This window comes from Schistocerca serialis, chromosome 5 (assembly GCF_023864345.2).
Source record: "Schistocerca serialis cubense isolate TAMUIC-IGC-003099 chromosome 5, iqSchSeri2.2, whole genome shotgun sequence".
Lineage (NCBI taxonomy): Eukaryota > Metazoa > Arthropoda > Insecta > Orthoptera > Acrididae > Schistocerca > Schistocerca serialis.
Genome location: NC_064642.1, coordinates 33,217,725 through 33,236,225, shown reverse-complemented (window position 1 = coordinate 33,236,225; position 18,501 = coordinate 33,217,725). Strand labels below are relative to the sequence as shown.

General features: G+C 42.9%; 1 protein-coding gene across 1 annotated transcript in view; it reads left to right on the top strand.

The window, feature by feature from the left end:
- Nucleotides 1-18,311: 18,311 nt before the first annotated feature.
- Nucleotides 18,312-18,501, top strand: part of LOC126481726 (muscle M-line assembly protein unc-89-like) — a 1,115,867-nt gene continuing 1,115,677 nt past the window's right edge. Inside the window, exon 1 of the mRNA XM_050105679.1 lies at nucleotides 18,312-18,408. Within this exon, the coding sequence (XP_049961636.1) occupies nucleotides 18,344-18,408 (65 nt within the window). The 5' untranslated portion in view covers nucleotides 18,312-18,343. The remainder of the gene's footprint in view (nucleotides 18,409-18,501) is intronic.

Genomic DNA, 18,501 nt, shown 5'->3' with positions numbered 1-18,501 from the left:
TGAAACGAGTGTACTTAAATCTGTGATAAACAGTTTTTGTGTAGCACTGCTACAGCATCTAAAACATGTAAATAAAACTTCTTCTAGGGAGGACCGTTGTATAATGTTAATTTTTCTCTTTCTACAGGGTTATTACAAATGACTGAAGCGATTTCACAGCTCTACAATAACTTTATTATTTGAGATATTTTCACAATGCTTTGCACACACATACAAAAACTCAAAAAGTTTTTTTAGGCATTCACAAATGTTCGATATGTGCCCCTTTAGTGATTCGGCAGACATCAAGCCGATAATCAAGTTCCTCCCACACTCGGCGCGGCATGTCCCCATCAATGAGTTCAAAAGCATCGTTGATGCGAGCTCACAGTTCTGGCACGTTTCTTGGTAGAGGAGGTTTAAACACTGAATCTTTCACATAACCCCACAGAAAGAAATCGCATGGGGTTAAGTCGGGAGAGCGTGGAGGCCATGACATGAATTGCTGATCATGATCTCCACCACGACCGATCCATCGGTTTTCCAATCTCGTGTTTAAGAAATGCCGAACATCATGATGGAAATGCGGTGGAGCACCATCCTGTTGAAAGATGAAGTCGGCGCTGTCGGTCTCCAGTTGTGGCATGAGCCAATTTTCCAGCATGTCCAGATACACGTGTCCTGTAACGTTTTTTTTGCAGAAGAAAAAGGGGCTGTAAACTTTAAACCGTGAGATTGCGCAAAACACGTTAACTTTTGGTGAATTGCGAATTTGCTGCACGAATGCGTGAGGATTCTCTACCGCTCAGATTCGCACATTGTGTCTGTTCACTTCACCATTAAGAAAAAATGTTACTTCATCACTGAAAACAAGTTTCGCACTGAACGCATCCTCTTCCATGAGCTGTTGCAACCGCGCCGAAAATTCAAAGCGTTTGACTTTGTCATCGGGTGTCAGGGCTTGTAGCAATCGTACACGGTAAGGCTTCTGCTTTAGCCTTTTCCGTAAGATTTTCCAAACCGTCGGCTGTGGTACGTTTAGCTCCCTGCTTGCTTTATTCGTCGACTTCCGCTGGCTACGCGAGAAACATGCCCGCGCGTTCAACCGTTTCTTCGCTCACTGCAGGCCGACCCGTTGATTTCACCTTACAGAGGCATCCAGAAGCTTTAAACTGCGCATACCATCGCCGAATGGAGTTAGCAGTTGGTGGATCTTTGTTGAACTTCGTCCTGAAGTGTCGTTGCAGTGTTATGACTGACTGATGAGAGTGGATTTCAAGCACGACATAGATAAACAGAACGTGTCATCAGACTGCAATTGGTAAGGAGTCTACAGTGAAATTATTCCCGTACAATACTGAAATCGACAGCACTAGCTATATGACCCTTGTACAATTAAAAGGTAACACAAACGATTGGTCGGGCAATTCAGTCTGATTTACTTCATTAAAACAGGTTTCACGCATCACTTTTCCCTTTCTGTTAAACTATGTGCGTTAACAATGAAAAATTGGTTTGTTCGTCGAATGCATATTAGCGCGGTTGGTTCAAATGGCTCTAAGCACTATGGGACTTCATATCTGAGGTCATCAGTTCCCTAGACTTAGAACTACTTAAACCTAACTAACCTAAAGCACATCACACACATCCATACCCGAGGCAGGATTCGAACCTGCGACCGTAGCAGCAGCGCGGTTCCGGACTGAAGCGCCTAGAACCGCTTTTTTTTCACTCAGTTTTTTTATTACAGAGGGAAGCTAACCCCCTGACCGAACACGCTGAGCTACCGTGCCGGCTTAGCGCGGTTGGTTGGTTGGTTTGTTGTTTGGGGAGAAGAGACCAAACTGCGAGGTCATCGGTCACATCGGATTAGGGAAGGACGAGAAAGGAAGTCGGCCGTGCCCCTTGAAAGGAACCATCCCGGCATTTGCCTGGAGTGATTTAGGGAAATGACGGAAAACGTAAATCAGGATCTACGGTTGCTTAGTGAATATAGATATCTAAGTAACTCATATCTTTATTTATGGTGGCGCTTTGCTCTGCTGTGACGTGTAATCTTGCTCCTTTTCACCATATCTAACTAGTAAGGCTATATTACAGCAACTACTTATTTTGCTCCTTTCTTGTCTAGCGTACATCACATTACGTCTGAGAACACCGAAGTTATTAACGCGCTATTTCGGTAGTTCGCGCAGACAGAAGAACGACAAATATTTATAATAGCGGTACCCAAATTAGTCAAAGATCTATTACTTTCTGTACCTATTATTCGTCTGTTTGTGACAAACGGCGTAAAACAAAAACACAAGTGTGTTTTAAATATTGAGGACAGATAGGGAAGCATCTTTATCAATTGCGTCACCTTTCAAAGTTGGGTGCCAGTTACTACCATTATACATCAAAGATCAATCTTACGGCCATCTGCTACAGTTTGCTTCGTAAGTAGCTGCCTTATTATGCGCAAATTACGACAAACATTTCGAAACTTTATTTTTCCATACTTTGCAGGAAATATGCAGATTGGCACCGTATACGCACTGTTGTTTTTTGATTGATAACTTCTTTCTTAGATAAAAGTTACTATCTGTTTGTATGTCAACCAACACTGACAACCAAGTTCCGCAATTTTACTATCAGAGTTAAATAAGTTTTAAGATCAATGTTTGAAATAGAGATTACACACTTACTTGTACAGCTCTTTCATTCAAAAGATGCAGGAAGATGGCAGCACATAGCTCAAGGCAGCTAACTGGGTGAGTTTCAAACAATTTCTGTTCCGCACGCTAGATAGCAGCACTTCACTCAACAGCTACGTAGATTTCGAAACAGTCGTATTTTTAAATCACAGTCCAAGGTTTGTCCCTCTCGATTAGCTGAGAACTTGGACGGTCAGCGGGAACAGATTTTACGAGAGCTGTGAAATTAGATACACACAGGGTCTACCATGTCAGTGAATTTTGTAACAAGCACACACAGTTACTATGTTTTATTGTGAAACGATCTATCTTACGGCCTGGATATATAAACTGTTGAATTTCCAGACTGACACAGTAGAGTGTTTCTACTATTAATTTAAGAGTTAAGTAGTCTCTTTCGTCAGTTAATTCGATATTCTATCACCACCGTATTCAGAGTGAGCTAATATTGTGACAGACTTATATGTGCTGTTACGGTCATAGAGATTAGGGATACGTATGGACGTTACAGAAGTCAAGTCTCATTTACTCATTCTATACACAATTATTCCCTAGCATATTTTAACTTTCATTCTTTATTATATTCGTGTTCTAGAATTGATAATAGCGGTATTAGCATTTCTGGATACTGCGGGGAAATGTCTTACACACAGATAGGGGGAGTTTCCAGAATGAGTGTTCACTTAGCAGGGATTCCGGGTTCGATTACTAGTGCGGCACACACTTTTGCTTTGAGAATGTTTTTATACCGATTACACGCGTGAAACTTGTCGTAGGTTTTATATTTGCTGGTGGCTGAAGAGTTTGGTAGCCTGCCCTCTTGCACGTCAATTACCGCTTCGAAAAGACAGACTAGCCCACATTGGCCGCTACCGGAAACACTAGAACAATTACAGTGGGGGATGGAATATGTTATCATTTCACAAATTCTGCGTCGTTGTGGCAACTTTCAGAAAAAAATGGCGTAGAATTATTGGATTATTACAGGTGTATTGTTTCACATTGTGTATGTCAACTTTTTGTAAATAAACACTGAATATACCGATAACCAAATTAGTTATCAATACAATTACCTAAGGGCGAGTTATCTGAACAGCAATGTGACAGGGAGTTGTTAAACTGTACACAGGTGTTCAACTGTTAACACGTACATTAGAAACGAACGTACATAGGGAAACTTGCATAGTGCAACGAACGCATGGAAGGTTAGCCTTTAACGTCCCATCGACGAAGACGTCGTTAGGGATTAGGGAAGAATACGAAAGAAAATCGGCCTTTTCATTTTCAAGGGAATCATACTGGCTTTTACGTTAGTCAGTTTATGGAAACCATAAAAAACCTGAATCAGAACAGTCGACGGGGATTTGAGCCCCGTTCCTCTGAAGGCGAATTCAGTGTCAAAACCTCACTCGCTAGTGCATCAGCCTGTAGACCAACAGAAACACACCATAAACTCTGGAGTGTTTCGACTATATTGACAGCTAGCTTTGTAGAGGGACACTTTGTACTGCTAAATCTTAGACTGAAACACATCTCAATCAATGGTGCCAGTGTCTGAATCTGGAGCGAGCTACCAAGCACTTCTACATCTACAGACACACTTCGGAAAACACCGTACGGTGCTTAGCGGAGGGTACTGTGTACCACTACTAGTCATCATTTGCCCTATTCCACTCTCAGATATAACGCGGGAAAAACGACGCTCTATATGCCTCCGTATGATCCCTAATTTCTCGTATGCTATCTTCGCGGTCCTCACGCGCAGTGTATGTTAGCGGTAGTAGAATCGTTCACCAGTCAGCTTCAAATGCCGGTTCTTTAAATTTTCTCTTTAGTGTTCCTCGAAAAGAACGTCGCCTTCCCTCCAGGGATTCCCATTTGAGTTCCCGAAGCACATAGCGTAATTCGAAACCAACACCCCATTAACTTTAGAAAGAAACGCTCCTGTGTCTTTCTCACCACTCTCATCTCCTATTTGCCATGGCAGCGTGATCTTACCATAATTTATTGTCACGAGGAAGTAGACTACATCCACAGCCCGCAGAAACGGAAGCCAAAGCCGACATCTCAAGAGCGAAGGCCACATCCCAAGTCTGCAAAACGAGGGTTGTCTGTCCTAAGGCGAAATCCAAGGACCTCTAGTCGATATAGATGTCTCTCATCTTCAATCCAAAATCTGTCTGTCTCCAAACCCCTTTCCCTCGAGTTCTCCACACAGAAGCCACCGAAAACTTGTGTCGCAATCGGCAAGTTTGTTAATCACCCTCCGAATAGGAATACACATAACAAAACATACCCCTCTCTGACCCGAAAAGTTTATTAACCGTTAGCCAATCTCCTAATTTTCAGGCTAAATAAAAGTCTTAACAATTTGGTGGCAAACCCCATTCTCAATTAAAGTTGCAGCCCAGATCAATAGGAGTAAAACCTGCATTTACGTCTCTCGGCAAACGGCACCTGAACTCTGTCTACTTTCTTGGGTACCGTCCAATCATCGTGTGGCTCGCTCTTTTCTTCAGTAATTGGGTCAACAAACTCCGTGGCCTGGTGCCAAAATGTCGTGCACCAGGTTTTTCAAAGCGCACCCAACATTCCACGAGTTTAGAGCTCCCACGGACCTGGCAAGGTATTGTTGCCGTACCGGCAGCCCGCATTCTGTTCATTTATGACTGGCGTCCGGCCTGAGCCCAGCTCGCACAGGGCAACGCCATTTTGGTTGAGTGGGACACTGAGGAAGGCAGAGGCACAACGGCCCGCCGAGCGTCGACCGACCTTACTGTGCACCTGGCACGACTCTTTGGTCTAGAGTCGAGTTGACCGTTGGGACCACCTGCCTGTGGCTAGCAGCGGATACTCATAGTCAAACAAGTGTACATTAATAGAAGGACGGCTTGACAACTGCAATCATCTGTGTCCCATTTTTAATATAAGAGCTTGCATTACGCGACAAAAAGAGGAAAAAATCGCTATTGCATAATCGAAGAATGATTAATAGCAATCACAAACGGAACGACCTCTAAGTTTTCGAAGAGAGCCACAAGTAGCACTTAGAATTTATTATCGACCGGTTTCTCTTCAAATGAACAAGAGCATCGTCAGAATATACACTGTAAAATACACAAACAGAGACAAAACGGAAAACTTACATTGACATTACGTAAAGTACACATTCTACTCCCAGTGTGGTGACTTACGCTTAAAGTCGGCTTGCAGCATTAAAGATTGCCTTTAATGTTGGCTCATAACTCTAAAGATTAATCTGGCTGTGCTATAGTACGTAAACTTACGTTTAAAGTACGTGTAAAGTACAGTGTAAATGATGACATTGACAGGGCCAAAGATGAAACTGATTGTACAACAATACTCGTCCACAGTATAGTCTATCCAGAGATAATTTACAACTGCAGAAAGCGAAAGTGAAAGTAATTTCCTCTTTTACGGGTATAGACATCTCAGATCGGTACATGCCTGCTTATCTTTAAAAAATACGAGCAAATCTGTGAAAATTAAAATATTTCTCAAAATATATTATATAAATAAGAATTTAGAAATGTCTATACAAAATGCATTCGTAACTACTGTTTTTAAAAATGTTTCTGTTAGAATGATACGGAATATATTCTATTTTGGTCGCTTATCTATAAAAAACTGAACTTCGCCCAAGCAGGCCATGAAGCAGCAACGGCACCGACCGGCCACCGTGTCACCGTCATCCCCAGGGCGCTCTCCCGGTCGTATGTCAGTGCACGAGACTGGAGCTGCTACTTATCAATCAAGTGCTGCTAATCTATAGCATTTCATCAAATAACTCCAAGGTACCCGTGTAGATTAAATTCGTTTTGTTCGTTTAATAAATTTTGCGGGTTTATTTTCTTTTCTATGAATTTCCAGTTCTTCCAAAACATTTAACGCTGGACCTTTATCTGCAGTCTGGATAATTTTCGTACATGTGGTAATTTCATGACCACATATCTTTTAATTTGGGCATAATTACTCGAATTGCTTTGTCAGGTTTCTGTATTCTAATCTGAGGTCTTGCAGTAGGAAGCCTAGGATTCATTAACTTCAATTTACGTTTTTCCAATGAGTCAAACAGAAACTGAGAGCCATCAATTTTTGCGTTTAGATCCGTTTGGAACTTATTGAGCGGGTCTTTACGAATTTCGTTTATGCCATATCAATGTAATCTTGTTCCTGTGATAACACTGCAATATTACCCTTATCAGATCTTATCACTAAAGCTCCTGCATCTAGAAATTTTTATTTAAAGTTTTTATTGTAGTAGGGTCTGGTATATTATAAGTATTTGCACGTAGTCTATTAGTATTACGTAATGTTTTCCTCATTTATAAACCCACTTTAGTTTAGTCATTTTTGTTTAATTTGGCCGAAATACAGGCTATTTTTACCTCAGAAATTATTTCTTTAATGCCTTTCTTTAGTAAATTGTGCTTCAAGATATGCTGAAATCCTTTCTCTAGTAAGTCTGTCTCACTCTAGTTTAGCTGTATATTGTGAAATTGGCTTGCTTATCATATAATTTAATTCGTGTTTCTGTGTCATTTATGATACCATCCGTAGCGAATTGTGACAAGTTACAAAGTTTCTTACAGTGAATAGCGCTACATTTATGTGCCGCATATTCAGCTCTACTTAACACTTGGGATGTTATTGATATGTTCATGTACGCACCAACTGACGAAACATTAGAAATAATTAAACATAATTTACTACAGCATAAAATTATGACAGTAGGTGAAATTATATACTTGTTAGTCTTTTTGCAATATAGCCTTGAATTCAGGTACTTCACCTTTAATGGAAAAATGCGTTACACTGGTGACGGTCTAGCGATGTATGATTGTTTATCCAGCTTCTTATCAGAATTTTTTTTTTTACTGATCTACAAATTAGAATTTTTGATAAATTCCCCGATGTAAAGCAGAAAATACTGTATTATAACGGGTACGTTAACGACAGTGTACTACTATTTAAAGGAACTAAGCAATATTTAAATGGAGTAACAGACAAACTCAACCAAATCCACCTAAAAATTAAATTCACAGTTGACCATGAATGAGATAATAGCATCAATTTTCTCGATTTGTCAATTAGTAGATCGAATGGGAGACATATTTTTAAAGTTTAGAGGAAGCCTACATATTCAGGTGTAATTATTTTTGTCAACAGTCTTCTAACTGGTTTGATGCGGTCCGCCACGAATTCCTCTCCTGTGCTAACCTCTTCATCTCAGAGCAGCACTTGCAACCTACGTCCTCAATTATTTGCTGGGTGTATTCCAATTTCTGTCTTCCGCTACAGTTTTTGTCCTCTACAGCTCCCTCTTGTACCATGGAAGTCACTCCCTCATTTCTTAACAAATACCCTATCACCGTGTCCCTTCTCCTTATCAATGTTTTCCACATATTCCTTTCCTCTCCGATTCTGCGCAGGACCTCCTCATTCCTTACCTTATCAGTCCACCTAATTTTCAGCATTCGTCTGTAGCACCACATCTCAAATGCTCCGATTCTCTTCTGCTCAGGTTTTCCCATAGTCCATGTTTCACTACCATACAAAGCTGTACTCCAGACGTACATTCTCAGAAATTTCTTCCTCAAATTAAGGCCGCTTCTTGATACTAGCAGACTTCTCTTGGCCAGTATTGCCTTTTTTGCCATAGCGAGTCTGCTTTTGATGTCCTCCTTGCTCCGTCCGTCATTGGTTATTTTACTGCCTAGGTAGCAGAATTCCTTAACTTCATTGACTTCGTGACCATCAATCCTGATGTTAAGTTTCTAGCTGTTCTCATTTCTACTACTTCTCATTACCTTCATCTTTCTCCGATTTACTCTCAAACCATACTGTGTACTCATTAGACTGTTCATTCCGTTCAGCAGATCATTTAATTCTTCTTCACTTTCACTCAGGATAGCAATGTCACCAGCGAATCGTATCATTGATATCCTTTCACCTTGTATTTTAAATCCACTCCTGAACCTTTCTTTTATTTCCATCATTGCTTCCTCGATGTACAGATTATACAGTAGGGGCGAAAGGCTACATCCTTGTCTTACACCCTTTTTAATACTAGCACTTCATTCTTGGTCGTTCACTCGTATTATTCCCTCTTGGCTGTTGTACATGTTGTATATGACCCATCTCTCCCTGTAGCTTATCCCTACTTTTTTCAGAATCTCGAACAGCTTGCACCATTTTATATTGTCGAACGCTTTTTCCAGGTCGACAAATCCTATGAAAGTGTCTTGATTTTTCTTTAGCCTTGCTTCCATTATTAGCCGTAACGTCAGAATTGCCTCTCTCGTCCCTTTACTTTTCCTAAAGCCAAACTGATCGTCACCTAGCGCATTCTCAATTTTCTTTTCCATTCTTCTGTATATTATTCTTGTAAGCAGCTTCGATGCATGAGCTGTTAAGCTGATTGTGCGATAATTCTCGCACTTGTCAGCTCTTGCCGTCTTCGGAATTGTGTGGATGATGCTTTTCCGAAAGTCAGATAGTATATCGCCAGACTTATATATTCTACACACCAGCGTGAATAGTCGTTTTGTTGCCACTTCCCTCAATGATTTTAGAAATTCTGATGGAATGTTATCTATACCTTCTGCCTTATTTGATCTTAAGTCCTCCAAAGCTCTTTTAAATTCTAATACCGGATTCCCTACCTCTTTTAAATCGACTCCTGTTTCTTCTTCTATCACATCAGACACATCTTCCTCTCATAGAGACTTTCAATGTATTCTTTCCACCTCTCCACTCTCTCCTCTGCATTTAACAATGGAATTCCCGTTCCACTTAATGTTATCTCCCTTCCTTTTAATGTCACCGAAGGTTGTTTTGACTTTCCTATATGCTGAGTCTGTCCTTCCGGGTTACGAAAGCCACTTCAAACATTTTTCCACGAAGGCGCTGACGTCCTGTTACACAGTGAGATAAATGTGTTAACAGTTATGGCGATTAATTTTGAAATAATGAACAGTTTACTTGCCTCTTTCTGTCTGTCTCCTTTTCATTTGCTTACCCTTATGGTTTCTGTAGCATGTTGGGTTGGAAATCTGGACGTAGTTTGCTTTCCAGTTTAGGTACTAAATTGTTTGAGTGTTGCGCTGACTAACCTCAAAGTCTCGGTCTCTGCAGTAACCCCATGCCGCTGCAATGATGTGGAGTGTTTTATCATCTAATTTTCATTCAAAATCTCGGCACAATTCCATTCACTCACAGGCATGTTGCTACTCATGCACACAAAAACCTGGTACATCATAGGAAGTCTTACCACAACAGTGTTCCACTAGTAACGAGTACTTTAGTGGATTCATTTAATACAGCACGAGCGTGTTTGAAAACTTACGAAACTCTTTCGACGCTTCACACACTCAGCTGCGATATCCACTTTGTTTATTACCGCTACATTAGACCACAGTTCAGAGTCCCGACTGAGCTGCTTTTCTTACGGCGTGATGAACTTTAATCAGTAAGGCGCCCAGGCCGTCTCTGGCGAAGGGCAGCTCTGCGGACGGCTGGGACTCCTAGGACGGCGACTGCGTGGGTCAACCCCGCGGCCTCTGCCTGGGCTCGCAGCTGCTGGAGCAGCCACGCTCCTGCAGAGAGAAGGAGTGCTTACTTGTTCTGCGATGCAGCTGTCTCCGGTGTGTCACAGGCGACGTACCTCAGCGCACAACTTGGACATGCACTGGTATTATGAGCTGCCCGGCCTATCTTCCAGAGTAGTACCATAAACTGACAGTTATTGTCTTTCAAATCTGTATTGTGCTGATGTCGTAGAATGAAGCAGTTTGGTGACAACTCTGACAACAACCTACTAAAATACAATCTATAAAGAATTTACCTAAAATATTTTCAAGTTGTTTACCCAGCGGAAAATTACCAGAAGATGGTAAGAAAGCCAAAATAATCCTAATATATAAGTAGGAGAGTTGCCCTAGAAAGTAATGCACTGAATTTTTTTGTCAGCCGAAAACAATGCTACGGATGCGAAACGTTACGTATGTATTGTTTCAAGTCTCCTGAGTGAGTGCGCCAGGTTTCCGCCACTTCCGGCAGATAGCGTAGCTGCAGGACAGTTTCAAAATGGCGTCTGTAGGTGATGTCTACATCTACATTTATACTCCGCAAGTCACCCAACGGTGTGTGCCTGAGGGCACTTTACGTACCACTGTAACTGATGAACGTTACAAGCAACGTGCCGCCATGGGATCTCTCGCTGCAGAGAAAGAAACTGTGGGGAATATCCGCAAACGACTGTGCAGTCTGTGGAGCATCTGCTGTCGACAGAAGTACGAGGGCAGTTCAATAAGTAATGCAACACATTTTTTTTCTGAAACAGGGGTTGTTTTATTCAGCATTCAAATACACCAGGTTATTCCCCAATCTTTTAGCTACACAACACTATTTTTCAACATAATCTCCATTCAATGCTATGGCCTTACGCCACCTTGAAATGAGGGCCTGTATGCCTGCACGGTACCATTCCACTGGTCGATGTCGGAGCCAACGTCGTATTGCATCAATAACTTCTTCATCATCCGCGTAGTGCCTCCCACGGATTGCGTCCTTCATTGGGCCAAACATATGGAAATCCGACCGTGCGAGATCTGGGCTGTAGGGTGCATGAGGAAGAACAGTCCACTGAAGTTTTGTGAGCTCCTCTCGGGTGCGAAGACTTTTGTGAGGTCTTGCGTTGTCATGAAGAAGGAGAAGTTCGTTCAGATTTTTGTGCCTACGAACACGCTGAAGTCGTTTCTTCAATTTCTGAAGAGTAGCACAATACACTTCAGAGTTGATCGTTTGACCATGGGGAAGGACATCGAACAGAATAACCCCTTCAGCGTCCCAGAAGACTGTAACCATGACTTTACCGGCTGAGGGTATGGCTTTAAACTTTTTCTTGGTAGGGGAGTGGGTGTGGCGCCACTCCATTGATTGCCGTTTTGTTTCAGGTTAGAAGTGATGAACCCATGTTTCATCGCCTGTAACAATCTTTGACAAGAAATTGTCACCCTCAGCCAGATGACGAGCAAGCAATTCCGCACAGATGGTTCTCCTTTGCTCTTTATGGTGTTCGGTTAGACGACGAGGGACCCAGCGGGAACAAACCTTTGAATATCCCAACTGGTGAACAATTGTGACAGCACTACCAACAGAGATGTCAAGTTGAGCACTGAGTTGTTTGATGGTGATCCGTCGATCATCTCGAACGAGTGTGTTCGCACGCTCCGCCATTGCAGGAGTCACAGCTGTGCACGGCCGGCCCGCACGCGGGAGATCAGACAGTCTTGCTTGACCTTGCGGCGATGATGACACACGCTTTGCCCAACGACTCACCGTGCTTTTGTCCACTGCCAGATCACCGTAGACATTCTGCAAGCGCCTATGAATATCTGAGATGCCCTGGTTTTCCGCCAAAAGAAACTCTATCACTGCCCGTTGTTTGCAACGCACATCCGTTACAGACGCCATTTTAACAGTTCCGTACAGCGCTGTCACCTGTCGGAAGTCAGTGAAACTATACGAGACGAAGCGGGAATGTGAAAATATTCCACAAGAAATTTCCGGTTTTTTCAACCAAAATTGGCCGAGAAAAAAAATGTGTTGCATTATTTATTGAACTTCCCTCGTACATTCAGTCTCTGGACACGGAGGATGAGGTCATGAGATGGTGGTTCCGCGGAGCTCCACGATTTGCAGCTGTCGGGGAGACCATCCGCGGCTGTCACACCTGACATGCTGCAGCGAGCTTTCACTTGTTTGGGCCATTAAAGGATGCCATTCATGGAAGACATTTTGAGGACGATGAGGACGGGATTTGCACAGTGAAGCACTAGCTCCTCCACCGGGACAAAGGTAGGTACCGAAAGAGAGTACACGCTGTTGTTGCGTGCTGGAGGAAGGCCATAGAACGGGATGGAGGCTCTAACATTCTGCGCGGTGTCTGTTTGTTCTAAGTCGTGTGTCCCTACCACTTTCGCGCAACGACGCTCTGAGCGTGTTTTTTTTAGGGAATTGACTAGTTTGAACCTGGGACCTGTTGCTGGTAAGGAGACGCCAGACCACACATGACATGTAGAGTTCAGAAGAGTTCAGTGAGACTAGCGATGATATAATCAAATACTTAATGATTTCAGCGTCAGCTCCACTGCACTCCCTGTAAAAAAATCTTAATACTAACTAAATTTAGTGGAAGGGGTTCAAGGCTTTCCTATTTTTAGTTAGCTGGTAAAATAACATCGAAAAAGCAGTTAAGTTTACCATTGGAAATTTTATTCTACTCACAAAACATTGTTTATAAATTGCACTATTGATAAAAGGAAATATTTTAATACAGGATGATAAAAACCAACTGCGCTCAACAAAAATGTGAACGAATATTCCCTGAATGGGTTCCCAAGTTCTACAATGGATCCAAGGATGACCTATGCCATATCACATCTATAATCTAGATGTAAGTTAAGTTTCATAAAAGAGAAAAGTATCCAAATGATCTACAGTGACCCTCAATTATCTTTAATTACTTATTTAACTTGTCGTAAGTTACAGTGGCTGATGTGGCTTCTCAATAATTATATAACAGAAAAATCATCGCGTTTCAGATTTTAACTTCAAGTAGCAAATGTGAATACCATGAGTTTTAATTGACGATCGACACTTGTATTACATAAAAAAGGGGATGTAACAGATGAGACTTCTACAGTTCTGAGTGAAGCCTTATGCGCTCAAAAATGGGGCATCGCGTGCGTTCATTACCTTGTCGGTGTTTAGGCAGCGTCAGGGGGCGGCGGGCGACACAGCTCCACGCACCTCACCGTCTTGGAAGCAACTCTCTCCTAACTTCCCCTTACTACAATTTACCGAAGTTGGTTTTAAAAAAAAGGTATCTGGCTGTGTTTTCAACTAACCAATCAGTGTCTCAATGTTAACTTTAAGCTCCGCCTACAAAAATTCTGTCTATCCAATGACAAACGTTATACTTCTCGTGGTGGGGCAATGTTTTTAACGTTTGCAACGTAACAGAGACGCGAAAAAGTCTCACGCTAAAACTTGCAGCTGGTGTGGCCCTTTTAGTGTTAGCGTAAGATCTATACTGTTCTTCTGGAGGGCTCTATCTTTTAACATGGGATGGGGGGATGGTCCTGTCGGTTAGCTGGCGACGTGAGTGTCCGTACCTTATCGGAGGGCCTTCTAGCTTAACACGGTTCTGCTCTCAGCTTCTGTTCTCGTTTCTCCCCTCGGAGCTGCGTCTGTCTCACGGTGGGAAGGTATGACATGCATTTAGGCATTCTTGTGTTAGTCTGTGGTATTCCATTTGCTCACTCGTTACTCGTATTACTTTGGTTAATTTAATGTCACAATTTATTCGGAGCTATGTGACATACTACTGGATTTGCTTATCATGTCATGGTTTTCATGGAAGGTGTTGGATTTGCCTGACACCTTACAAGGCTACGTGGAAAAATCGGGCATGTCGACAAAACACCATTCTTTCGTGTGTGTAATTCTCATTATGTTCAATAAAGTATTGCTGAAAAAAAATGCGGTGCATTACTTTTGGAGCAACCCTTGTAGTAGTCAAGATTATTGTTGTTGTGGTCTTCAGTCCTAAGACTGGTTTGATGCAGCTCTCCATGCTACTCTATCCTGTGCAAGCTTCTTCATCTCCCAGTACCTACTGCAACCTACATCCTTTTGAATCTGCTTAGTGTATTCATCCCTTGGTCTCCCTCTACGATTTTTACCCTCCACGCTGCCCTCCAATGCTAAATTTGTGATCCCTTGATGCCTCAAAACATGTCCTACCGACCGATCCCTTCTTCTAGTCAAGTTGTGCCACAAACTTCTCTTCTCCCCAATCCTATTCAATACCTCCTCATTAGTTACGTGATCTACCCACCTTATCTTCAGCATTCTTCTGTAGCACCGCATTTCGAAAGCTTCTATTCTCTTCTTGTCCAAACTGGTTATCGTCCATGTTTCACTTCCATACGTGGCTACACTCCATACAAATACTTTCAGAAACGACTTCCTGACACTTAAATCTATACTCGATGTTAACAAATTTCCCTTCTTCAGAAACGATTTCCTTGCCATTGCCAGTCTACATTTTATATCCTCTCTACTTCTACCATCATCAGTTATTTTACTCCCTAAATAGCAAAACTCCTTTACTACTTTAAGTGTCTCATTTCCTAATCTAATCCCCTCAGCATCACCCGATTTAATTTGACTACATTCCATTATCCTCGTTTTGCTTTTGTTGGTGTTCATCTTATACCCTCCTTTCATGACACTGTCCATTCCGTTCAACTGCTCTTCCAAGTCCTTTGCTGTCTCTGACAAAATTACAATGTCATCGGCGAACCTCAAAGTTTTTATTTCTTCTCCATGAATTTTAATACCTACTCCGAATTTTTCTTTTGTTTCCTTTACTGCTTGCTCAATATACAGATTGAATAACATCGGGGAGAGGCTACAACCCTGTCTCACTCCCTTCCCAACCACTGCTTCCCTTTCATACCCCTCGACTCTTATAACTGCCATCTGGTATCTGTACAAATTGTAAATAGCCTTTCGCTCCCTGTATTTGACCCCTGCCACCTTCAGAATTTGAAAGAGAGTACTCCAGTTAACGTTGTCAAAAGTTTTCTCTAAGTCTACAAATGCTAGAAACGTAGGTTTGCCTTTTCTTAATCTTTCATCTAAGATAAGTCGTAAGGTTAGTATTGTCTCACGTGTTCCAACATTTCTACGGAATCCAAACTGATCTTCCCCGAGGTCCGCTTCTACCAGTTTTTCCATTCGTCTGTAAAGAATTCGCGTTAGTATTTTGCAGCTGTGACTTATTAAACTGATAGTTCGGTAATTCCGCTGCGCCGGGATATTTTTATCTGAGGGAACGAGTGTAGCGCGGCGAAATTCAAAGTCCCGCTACAATATACTCCTTCCACCTTTCTGCCTTCCCTTCTTTGCTTAGAACTGGGTTGCCATCTGAGCTCTTGATATTCATACAAGTGATTCTCTTATCTCCAAAGTAGTCAAGATATAAAGAACTATCGCCCTGCCGCCTTATGTTCATAATGTACAAAGTTTTTACTAGAATTTTGACTGTCAGATTGAACACTACACTTCACCTGGTTCAACCCACTGAGCAAGCCGTGTTCCACGCGGTGTTTAGTGCAAATGACCATACCCTACACAGTACTATTAGCACAACAAATTAGTACCATGTACCTCGTTGCCTTGCCTTAACAGATTCTGATTCAGTCACCCAGCTCTGTTTGAGGCTCTAACAAACCAAGGAACAGAACAGGTCCGTATTAAAGTCTTATGAGACACGTACAAAACCTCCCCAGAGTTTGTGAATGCAGTTGAAGAAACCAATTATTTTGCCGTGTAGAAGGGTGTAAAACAAAAGTATTTTCTGCAGCCCTAGAAAAAGCAATCTCGAAATAGGATTGGAAAACAAAGGGAATCAAAATTCTGGGAAAGAGAGTAAATAACCTGAGATTTGTTGATGATACTGTTCTACATACAAGCGTAGAAGAACTTCAAATATTGGTTAGCGAACTTGTGTTAGTCTGCTCTGAAGTTGTTTTGAAAATGAACTATGATAAAACCAAGATCGTGATGAATGAATGGACACCGGATGGAAATATGAAGGGCTTATTTCAATAGTGGTACAAGTCCATTACCTCCACTTTTCTGTCTATAATGCTTCTGAAATTAATGGTCCAAACAAACAGAAAGAAGGAAAGGTTCATCTCTAGCAAGAAGCCATATGCTTGAATATTTCTGGTATCTGAACTGCAGATTTTTCAGCGGTCACTTAACTTTAGGACTCTGTATCTAAGAATGAACAGAAATGGACTTGTACCACTATTGAAATAAGTCCTTCATATATCTGTTGGAAGTATGGAGCTGCAAAGGGTCACAGAACATGTCTATCTGGATCATCTTGCAGATGCGAAAAGAGACATAAAACCAGAAATATTTCGACGTATTGAATTAGGCCGGCAAGATTGTGGAAGATAGACATCAGTTTTGAAGTCGAAAATGTTGGCCGAGCTGAAGAAAACACGTTTTGACCAATGTGAACTGTCAGTAATAACTTACGGCTGTGAGACATGAATATTAAATGAATTCATTGTTAGAAAACTAATAGTAGCTCCAAGAGGAATGGAAAGATCATTGTTGGGTTGCACAAAGAAAGACGGAAAGAAAGCATTTGATATCAGACAGCCGGCCGCTGTGACCGAGCGGTTCTAGGCGCTTCAGTCCGGAACCGCTCTGCTGCTACGGTCGCAGGTTCGACTCCTGCCTCGGGCATGGATGTATGTGATGTCCTTAGGTTAGTTAGGTTTAAGTAGTTCTAAGTCTAGGGGACTGATGACCTCAGATGTTGAGTCCCATAGTGCTTAGAGCCATTTCAGAAATGGTTCAAATGCGACTTAACTTCTGAGGTCATCAGTCGCCTAGAACTTAGAGTTAAACCTAACTAACCTAACGACATCAAGCACATCGATGCCCGAGGCATAATTGGAACCTGCGACCGTAGCGGTCGCTCGGCTCCAGATTGTAGCGTCTAGAACCGCACGGCCACTCCGGACGGCCAGAGCCATTTGAACCATTTTTTAAATATTAGACAGGTAACAAATGTCAGTGACGTAATGAATACCTTGAAATGGCAGTGGGCTCGTGAGGTCGCCAGAACAAATAATAGACGTAAGACCTGTTTACCAAAGGACACCAAGGAGAAGGCCGCCGGACAGGTCGAGCAGAGACTTAAGAAAGGCAGTCGGGTTGGACTGGCAATGGGAAGCTCAAAATCGGCAGAAACGCATGAACCTGCAAGGATCAAATGTCGCACGCCGGCTGAAGGGAGTAATGACAACAAGTGATCGAACTGACTAGTGATGGTCGTGCGGTAGCGTTCTCGCTTCCCGCGCCCGGGTTCGATTCCCGGCGGGGTCAGGGATTTTCTCTGCCTCGTTATGACTGCGTGTTGTGTGCTGTCCTTAGGTTAGTTAGGTTTAAGTAGTTCTAAGTTCTAGGGGACTGATAACCATAGTTTTTAAGTCTCATGTGCTCAGAGCCATTTGAAACTTTTTTTTTTTTTTTTTTTTTTTTTTTGTGATGGTCACACAAGGTCTTAGAGGCCTTCCATTCAGCGCCTCACCTTCAACTTATCCTTACTTCCCCCTCTGAACAGCTTTCTTTGCCAGTATGGGATACAACATATTGCATAATGCGTGGAGGATTACGACCCCGATTGGTGTGCAGTTCTAGGGCTTGCCAAAATGTCACGGATAAGACTTTACGCCGGGCTTACATTGCGCGCACTCTCTGACTCCGACGTTTCGAGATTGGAGAAGTGTAAGCCGTCCACGTCAGCTCTTCAGACGCCGGTCACTCAGGTTCGTGTGGGCCCCGTGGAATCGAGGGATCGCACGGCCCCCGCAGTTGGCACGCAGTGGCGGGTTGCGGCGCCGCCGCCTGGGGCAAGGCGGGCGCCGACATTCGGCGACGTCACGCGCGGCTATATCGGACGCTGGGGCGTGACGCGGCGGCGTCGGCGGCGGCGTCGGCGGCGGCAGTGGTGCGCGGGGCGGCAGCGCGGCTGGACGGGTCGCGCCGCCATGGGGAGCCAGTGCTGTAAGGCGGACAAGCACGCCGGCGCCGCCTCCTCGCAGGCGTCCATAGGGTGAGCGAGCCGCCGCGCCCTCCGGCGGTCTCTTACACTGTTCCGCTTCTGGTGACTGTTGTGTTAGCAAATTTAGAAATGCACTTCTAGAAT